The sequence below is a fragment of the Vicugna pacos genome, chromosome 26, assembly GCF_048564905.1.
Source record: "Vicugna pacos chromosome 26, VicPac4, whole genome shotgun sequence".
NCBI lineage: Eukaryota > Metazoa > Chordata > Mammalia > Artiodactyla > Camelidae > Vicugna > Vicugna pacos.
In genome coordinates, this window is record NC_133012.1 from 5,354,196 (window position 1) to 5,363,660 (window position 9,465).

At 50.9% G+C, this 9,465-nt stretch overlaps 1 protein-coding gene across 3 annotated transcripts in view; it reads right to left on the bottom strand.

Moving 5' to 3' along the window:
- PLEKHA2 (pleckstrin homology domain containing A2) overlaps window positions 1-8,784 on the bottom strand; it is a 51,616-nt gene extending 42,832 nt beyond the window's left edge. The window contains exons 1-2 of one of the 3 annotated variants that reach the window (XM_072950206.1): window positions 8,541-8,784; window positions 8,227-8,321 (exon numbers count right to left, since the gene is read on the bottom strand). In XM_072950206.1, the coding sequence (XP_072806307.1) occupies window positions 8,227-8,321; window positions 8,541-8,754 (309 nt within the window). In that variant the 5' untranslated portion in view covers window positions 8,755-8,784. The remainder of the gene's footprint in view (window positions 1-8,226; window positions 8,322-8,540) is intronic. The other 2 variants (XM_072950208.1, XM_072950207.1) reach the window with 2 other exon arrangements.
- Window positions 8,785-9,465: the final 681 nt, after the last annotated feature.

Consider the following 9,465-nt stretch of genomic DNA (forward strand, 5'->3'; position numbering starts at 1 on the left):
ACGGACCCGTGGGTGGGAGAGGCACCTCAGGGACCGAAAGGAACAATAATAAAAAGAAGAATTCTGCCTACACATCTCCTGACAGTGGTGCCAGCCCCAGGGGAAAAAAAAAAGCTGCTCAGATGTCCTGAGAAGCAGCTGAGTCACAGAGCTCAGCGGCACGTGGGAGGTGGGGCGAGGGTGGGCGACAGAGAACCAAGCATCACATGGAAGTGTGCTGATAACGGGCCGACCCATGCAGAGACAGCGGACCCAGAGATGGCACACAATGCCCAAATCCGAGGTCCTGAGCCTGGTCCTCCTGGCCCCAACTGTTACATCCCTTGTCACAGCAGCTGAGATGTGGTACAGAGAGCCTGCGTTCCCCCCAGGCTCCAGTCCCTTCTCCCTGCCTCTTCAACCTGCCACCATCATCTTCCAAGTCCCACTGGCTCCTCCTCTGTTTCCCAGAGAGGCTCCTCTAATACAGTACTCTGCCCCCACCCCCAGGCCAGCCCCAACAACCTGGCAGTGCGGGGAGAAAGGTACGTAAAGGGGAGGGGGACATACACAGACTCACTCCTTGGAAATGTCCTTTCCAACTCTCACGACACTCCTCAATTACATAGTTTCAGCCCATCTTCTAAACTCAAAAATCATTTGTCTTAAATTTCATTTGAACCGAGTTCCCCGGCGTAAAAATACTGGGTGGAAGGTGACACCAGGGGATGGGTCCCAGGACTTGCTCCATCACCACCACGTCCTAACACTGTCACCCAGACAACGACTCTTGTCACACTTCCTGGGACAACATGCAAAGTATTCTTGCTGGGTCAGAGCACCAGACACCCCTCTCTCAGGCCAGCCCCTCTGCATTGGCTCTAACACCACGATAAGACCACCCAGCAAGGAGCTCCTCTGCCATCACAACGCAGGGATGACAAACAGCACAGACCGTGTGTGCAGGAAGGGACCTCGGTCCACCGCATGCAGCACCCTATCTTTCCAAAGCATGCCAGCCTCCCTAGCGTCTTCCGTTTTCAGTGCAAAAATCACCATATAACACTGCTGGTCTTTAAAAAAAAAAAAAAAATCACCCAAGCCAACCGTTTTCAGTCTTGCATGCTTTTTCATGTCTCTGTCCACATAATCAGCCTTCTTAAAACTTTAAATTATATCACAGACATGTTCCATGTTGCTACACGGTCTTTATAATCATTGTTTTTAATGGTTGCATAATATTACTGGGCTGGATTTAGTATAATTTACTCAAACCGTTTCTCTATGATTAGACGGTTAGATTACATCCAATTTTTCTAATGCTAAAATTCATGTTTTTATACTTTGTTTCTTCTTTTACACACAGAAACAGCATAAATTCCAAGTAATAATGTGACTAGATCATAGGTTATGATCTTTTATAATTCCTGAGACTTATTACAAAATTGCTTTCTGAAGTGATTTCATCTGTTTACGCTGCAGCCAGCAGTATATTGTTACCACTGCTGTAACCTCACACACATAGAATGTTCTCATTATTTTAAACTGTGGCTCGTTTAAACGTATAATGATGCAGAACATTTTTTCATGTTAGTTTCCAGCTTCATCTTCCTTCCGAGACTTTGATAAATGCAAATCAAAATTATGTGTGCACACAATTTCCCACCTCCTCATGCTCACACGCACACACACATACACACGCATGTGCACCAGACCCAACCACAACATGGCCTCACATAATCCAGGTAAGTAAATAATGCATTACAATGAGAAGTTAGAAATAAAAGACGGAAGTTTTACACAATCTAGACTCCTTCAGTGTCTAAGTTCCTAAGTATGTGCTGCAAATGAAAATACGAATACATTTAATATTTAATTCATGGTAAAAGTGAAACCTTGAGGGAGTGGCTTTGCATGGAGTCACCCGTGGATCAGCAGCAACAGGATTCTGTTATATCCGGGACAGGAGCATGAATCTTTCTGGAAAGCAGCCTGGCCGTATGTAACAAGGGAGCTAAAAATGCTCATACCCTTTGACCCAGCAATTCTACTTCTAGGATTCCATCCAAGTAAATAAAGATGCAAATAAAGATTAAAATAAAAAGATAGCCACTGTAACAGAATTTATAATAACAAAAAGTTGGAAATGCCCTGCATGTCCCAATGACTAGGGAATAATTAAATAAATGATTCACATAAGGAAACGCTACATGATCTTTAAAAAGCTATGTTTTGTGGGGCAGGGTTAGCTCAGTGGTAGAGCAAGTGCTTAGCATGCATGAAGTCCTGCTTTCAATCCCCACTGCCTCCATCAAAAACAAAACAAAACAAAACAAACTATGTTTTCAAGTAATTTTAAATAAATTAGAGAGAAACTTCTCTAAGTTTTTTTAAGATACAATAATATGATTTAAAATATGATCCCAATCTTCTAAATATTACTTTTGTACTTCTATATTTGGATAGAAAAAGATGGACATGCAGACATCAAAATATTAGCAGTCATTATCTATGGATCATGGGCAACTTTTATTTACTTTTATATACTTTCCATATTTTGAAAATTTTCTACAAGAAATGTATGTTACTTTATTTAGCAGGAGGAAAAGCTATTTGCATCCACACCCACCGACCCCATCCCCAGCGTATAAGTTTAAAGCTGAGAATAAATTTCTCAGTTCTCCAGAGTTCACAAACAAGCAAAACCTTGCCTAAATTATAGCTCTCTTGGGGCTTTTTTGTGTTGCAAAGTCTTAAATGTAACAAAGCAATGTTCCACCCATCACAACTGCCTGAAAGCCAGGTACCTACCCAGAGGGCTCCAGCATCCTCCAATCTAGTTGGGTTTCTTACTTCCTATTAAAACATCCTCTTAGAGAAGCTCTTTCTTTCCTCTGTGGGTTTGGTTCCTTGCTCTCTGGTCTTCCTAAGAAGAGCCCCTGTCCTGGGGGTCGCCTGAAGGTTCACACCCAAGTTGACGGCTCCATCCCGGGAATGGAAGCAGGGACCCCCACAAAGACCCCCCAGTGGAATTTTCCTTCTTGAAAGTGGAGAGATGGGACTGACATTTTTAAATTAAAGGGCTGCACAGATGAATAAAGAGATGGATAAACAGGTTTTCTTTAAGAAAAGCTAAAGTCATGAAAGCTAGGGCTTACTGTATTATCCAATGGATGTTTTATTTTTAAGATCTCTAATGTGGTTTGCAGATACAGGGGGAAAAAAAGAGTGAAATAAAGGAGATTCATTGGCCTGATAATTCTGGCATTTTTCAGGTAAATAAAAACAAGAGAAAGTGATAGAAGACATAAGCCTTAAGTGGTATTGATCCCACGATGAAACAAGCCACTCTCAACCTCCGACAGTTCAAAAATGGAAACAAAATTAAATCCATTTTTCAATCTGGAGAGTTCTCTTTCATGTTACTTGGCGTTGGCAGGACAAGGACTTCCAGGGGTTCTGCTCCAGAAAAAAGTCAAGAAGGCGTTTCTGGACAAGTAGTGAGGGCACGTCTGCTGCGCTGCCACCCTGGAGGGTGGAAGCTGGGGACGGCAGCATCCGTGGTGAGCAGGAGGGATACCAACAGGAAACTGCTAAACTTCGACAGGAGAAAGTTAACCGGGAAATGACATCAGAGGTCCCAGAGAGGGCTGGCATGAGCAGACAGGAACTGGGGTGTGGAAGTTAGAAGAGGCAGGGGCCACATGAACAGAGAGTTCACCCTAGGTTTCAACCTCCAGCCTGCGTAAGTGTGCACTGCGGAGCCTCGGCGATGCCAAGGGCCCAGTAAAAACACCACCAGCGCCACCACCAAACTCAAGCACAGCTATTTCAGAACACAGCCCTGAGGCCCGGCCAAAGATCATCACTTCAAAAGTGTGGGAACATCTATTTCCTACTGTGATAACATCTTTGCATATTGAAGCTGTCATCAGAGCACATTCCAAATAGTCTAAGGCAGGAGAAGAATGATGTGGGAGAGGAGGGGATGTACTGAGAACTCGGTCCCTCCGGAAGCGCAGGGTGAGGGCCACCAACAGCCCCAGGGGAGGGTGAGAAACAGTGCCCAGTTCCCCCCCCAACCCCGGACCTGAGAACCCAACATGCAGGGCAAGGGACCCTCAGGGAGTTTTTAAGGGAAAAAATATTGGGGAAAAGGCATGAATGCCTGAATATTGATACCACCCCAACAAAGATGCCCAAAACAACAAAATCTTTTCAATGCGCATGACCACACTTCACAGCAGCCTCCTTTGGGTTCAGAGAAAATGGGGTCGCAGGAAACAAAGTCTTGCCCTTGACTCCTTGGACCACAGCCACCAAAGGGATCAACCGCACAGGGAGCGGCCACCGTGGGTTTATAAATAGCCTATAAAAACTGAGATCTCCAACTTTCAGAATGTGAAAGTCCCCCGGGGTTAGAAGGCAGGATGAATTCAGCTTCACTGTCCGGCTTCCTAATGGGAGCCGCACGGGAGCAGCCCCAGGACTATGATTGTCATTTAAAACCTGACTGTCTCACCCACGAAAACACTGGCAGCAGGAGAATGCAGAGGAAGCATCCATTTTTCTCCCATAAACCAGCCTTTGGCAAAGTGCTGGGGGAACATCTAAACGACCTAAGCAAGTCTGTCTAAAGGCAGATGCTCTGGTCTCTGGAGGGAGGTAGGGAAGGAGGAGGGGCTGCGTGTGGCAAAGGGGATGTGCAAGTGACAGCGATGGTTGTTGAGTGCATTTCACGAAACTCTTGCAAGAAGGTGACAGGGAAACGGGTGTGCTGATTTCAGTTACCGATCGATGTGCTGGAGTGAAGTGAAGAGGCACAGGTTTAGGGGTCAGACAGATCCTACTACGCTTTTCTGAGCCCATTTCACACTCATTTGCAAAATGGAGAGAATCGTTCTACTTACTTCAAAGGCTGCCGTGCGGGTTAAATGAAATAATGTGTGAAAAGAGCTTACCAGGAGGTCTGGAAAAGACTAAGCACTGGGGAAATGCTGATGTTAAGATGGGGTGTGTGTGTGTGTGTGTGTGTGTGTGTGTGTGTGAAGTGTCCAACAAGTGGTATAGGATTCCCACAGCTACCTCAAAGCTGCTTAATACAAGGCAGGCAGCTGCCTCGCCATCTCTACCCCTCAGATATCAACAAGCAAATCCCAGCGGCCAGGCGGTAACACTGGGATCCCTCCCAGGGAAAGGCATCCACTGGCCATCCTATTTCCTTGAGTCCAAACCATCATATTCCTCATCTCTAAAATTCTCTAAGAGGTTAAAACAGAAACCCAAGAGTTCCATCAAAAATCCAGTCTCCATCTCGGCCAGGCCACCCTGAAAGTTAACAGAACCAGGCGGGTGAGCTGGTTCCAGGGAAGGGATCCTGGAGCCACCTCCTGCTCTGCCCATGGGAAAATCACAGCAGTGGGGCCACTCTGTAAGTGGACGGCCAGATGGGGGTCCCCGCCAATGGGACCGCAAGCCCCAGCCTCCGCACTTTAACTACTGTGTTTTTCAAGAGCGGAAGGAGAAGGGACCTCGCTTCCCACTCTCGTTATCTCAGCTGGCCGGCCTCCAGGGGCGGAAAGGTACATCACAGGTCCGAAGCTGAAAGCCTTTTGCCCACACTGGGCAGTGTCAAGAGTGCGGCCCCAGCAGCAGGAGAGAGAGCCCAACTCAGCCTTCCACCCCCTGCAAGTGCTTCAGTCGCTGGGGGTCAGGGCAGAGAAGGGGCTTCCAGAAGAAAAGAAAGTTATAAAGCCAAAAAGTAGGGCGGGTTTAGCAGCAGGGACCACGGAAGGCCAGAGCAGAGCAGCGCAAGATTCAAGAGTTAGGGTCAACAGAGTCTTCTCCCAATTATTGTCCTGCTGCACCAACCACAGGCCTGGTGAGGACGGAAAGGAAGGGACGGACCCTGGCCCTGCGAGCGCGCGTCAGCCCCTCTCCCCTCCCTGTGCCCCTTCTCGGCTCAGGGATGGGCTTACATCGGGCAGTGCTAGGATTCTTCTCTTGCCATGGGCCGTCACTCTATAATATTTGCTCTCCTTCCTTCCTGTCCAAAGCCTAAGAGATTGGATCGCCGGAGTCCTCTCCAGCTCGCTCAGACACACAGCAAACTGAAAGTAAGGCAGCCCCAACTGCCCACGGTGGGAAGAAGGAAGAAGCCGAGCAGCCCAACGTCTCTGCACCCAGATCATTTTTTCCAAGCTCTAGGGCTGCATCGGCCAGAACAAATAGCCTCTCAGCAGTTTCAGTGAAACAGAAGGGATATTTACTGCACTGGGGCCCCAGCAAGACCTAATTCGGAGCATTCCAAACTTTTAGCAGGGGCATCACCCACCTGTCCACCTGCCCCATGAAGCAGACAGATCTGGTGACACCTGAAGACGAGCCCCTGCTGTTCTGGTCTCCCTAGTGCTCCAGGACTTTCAGCAAACACCGTGCAAGCCAGCGGGAAGGCTGCTCCGAGGGGCTTGGTGACAAGGGCTGATGCCTCCCCCTTCCCACTCTGCAGAACCTCTCCATAAGCAGGACCCCACCAAAACCTGCAGGTCTTCAGGGTTTATTTTAACGTCAAAGAAAATACCGGGCTGTATGTGATTCAGCTCACTATGAAGACAGGATGGGATTTGCAGACCCTACTTCCTTACACAGAATAAAGAATGCACCGACAAGGGAAAAGAAGGCTTTGCAAACTCTCCACCAAAGGGTAGGTGGTTTTCCAACTCACAACTAGGTGATTACCCATCTGAAAGGGGAGCAAGACTCCATCACTAGGAGTGCCACAGACTTTGCAAAAAGCAAGGCTTACAAATAGGGCAAAGGATACTTAGGTCTAAAGGCAATATCCAAGGTAAACCCTCATAAACCAGCTTGAACTGGCTTGATGCACTGCCACACCACTCCTTTCTCTTCCATTTGGACAAAGGCAAACAATGCCTGTGCTTGCAGTCACTCACACATTCACTCAACAAACATTTACTTAGCAGCTAGCAGATGTCATACACCAGGCTGGCCACAGAGTCTAAACTACAAGCTAGAGCTTTGCTATGGCAAAAGTCACCTGCATGAAAGCAGCAGTGGAGAAGGCTAATATCTGAAACGATGAGGAGGCTTTTTAAAAGTCTCCTGTGGTTTCTCAAAGCATACTAGATTTCGATTTCAGCAATCTGCTTTGTATTCTAGGTACTCTGTGCGGCCTATGGCCTCCAACAGACTGCAAGCTCCCTGAAGACAGAGGCTACGTTTTATTCATCACTGCCTTTGGTGTCACAGCTCCCCAGGGAGGGTGGGTACAGCTCAGTGGTTGAGCTTATCACGCAGGAGATCCCGGGTTCAATCCCCGGCACCTCCATTAAAAAACAAAAAACAAAAACAAACAACAATCAATTACCCAACAAATGTCAATTGAATGCAACTGAAATGGAAAACAAACACTTCTATTCTTCCAAGATCTTTGGCTTCTCCGTTTCTTAAGGTTTTGCCATCAAACAAAGAAAAATGATGAAACTCCAAAAAGAAGCAAAAGGGGGACTGACTTAGTTGCCTGTAAGGACAACATGAGTCCAATTTTGGAACTTCATCCCAAGTGCGACCACCACTCAGGGGGCGGAGGTGCCTCCAGGAGCCACAGCTGGCATCCTGGTAGAATGTCCCCTCCCCCTTCTCCGCTGTTTACTCTCCTCCGAAAACCTCATTTGGAGTCCTAAAGAAAGACAGGAGGGAGGGGCTGGAGAAGGAATTAGAGGGGGAAGATTCGCCTAGAAGGAAGGAAACCTTTAAAGCGAAAGGCTGGGGGGGGGGGGGCAGGGCTGGCCCGGGCAGGAGATGCGTCAGCCCCTAATGAGGTGGCCCAGCCGCGCCTCCTCTCTAGACGTGTCTGCACACTTTTCTTTCCTACAAGGCCTCTCTTTTCCCTTTCTTTTTTTTTAATTCGATGAAATAACAGTGTTTAGAACTGGAGCAGAAGAGGGAAGCGTGTAAAGCAAGGAAGAAATTGGTGAGACAGACAGACAGACAGACAGACAGACAGCTTCCCTCGAGTGCTTTCCCAACCTGGCACCGAACCTGCATTTTAGGACGGTTTCCTTTCAGTCACCCAAGAAGCCCGAGTTCCAGCCCGAGGGCCCGGGCTGGACCCAGGGGGAAGGGAGGGCGCTCCCTCGGGAGTATTCTAGGCCTGCCATGTAAGAAGGTAGTAAGGGCAGGGGAAAAGGAGCCTCCACGGCCCAGTCCGCGCCCCCCTGGACTTGCCTGGACGTTCTCTGCTCGCCTCCCCTCCCCGCAGCCCGGGCAGTCGTTGCGGGGCCGCTGCCCCAGCGCCAGAACCCGCAGAGAAGTTTTCGCCGCTGCAAACGTGAGAAAACGCAGCTCAGCAGAACACCCGCCCCCACCCTGCCCGCGGCCCCACCCCCGCAGCCCGACCCCTGGCGGCGGCGACCTTGGCCACCCCGGGCGCTCGCGAGGGCCGGAGGAGGGGCCGCCCGCCCGGCTCCCCCGCCCCCGCCGGCCCCCGCGCGCGCCCCGCCGCCGCTCGGCTCCCGGGCCCGCGCGGGCGCCCCACTTACCCCGCCGCGCACGGCCGGGGCTCGGGCAGGCTGCGTGGGTCACATCGGGCTGGGACGCGCCTCTCGGGCCGGCCGGGCCGTCGCTCTCGGGGGATTTCTGTCGCCGCCGAACTCTCGGGGCCTCGCGCTCCTCTGGCTCTTCTCCCCCTACCCCCCGCCCCCTCCTTCTCTCTGGTCTCTCGGCTCTTTTTTCCGGGTTAATTACGTTTCGCATTAAAGCAAAACCCAGCCCCGGATGTGAGTACAATGCTCCGCCGAGCCCGCCGGGGGAGGAGAGGGGTGCTGGGGCGCCGCGGGCTGGGAGGGGGCGCGGCCGGGCGCCCGGGCTGCGCGGACCGGGCAGGGGCGGGGCGCCCAGGAGGAGGCCCCCAGGCTGCGCTCCGGGACCCCCTCGCCCGCGCCCGCGGCGGCGCAGGTGGGACGCGGGGCCGTGGAGCCGGCCGCGCCGGGGGAGGCCCTGCCTCCGACGCCGGGCCCCGGGCAGCAGGTGTCCGAGCGGGAAAGGGGCCCGGGGCTGTGGGCATCCCAGAAGGAGGGAGGCGAGCCGGAGCGCAGGCTCTCTCTTGATCCCATTTCTTCTTCCCAAAGGCAAAGCCTCCCACCACGCCACCTCCGGAGGCTTCAGCAGGGCCTCCCTCGGACCCGGCGCCCTTAAGCCATCTGGGTCCGCGGAGTTAGGTTTAGCGTCAGAGTCAAAAGAAGCAGCGCAGGTTCCCCCAGGTTGTCACGAATGTGCCCCAGGAGCCCAGTGGGGTCTTCCGTTCTAACAAGGGTGAGTAGGGGCTTTATCAGAATGTGGCGCCAAGACGACCTTGTAGCCCTCAGAGTGAGACGGTGCTCTGCAAAAACATGGGAAACAGACCAGCAGGTATTAAGTAATGTTGCCAAGAGGAACCCAAGAGTTGCGCTGGGTGCCGGTGCAACT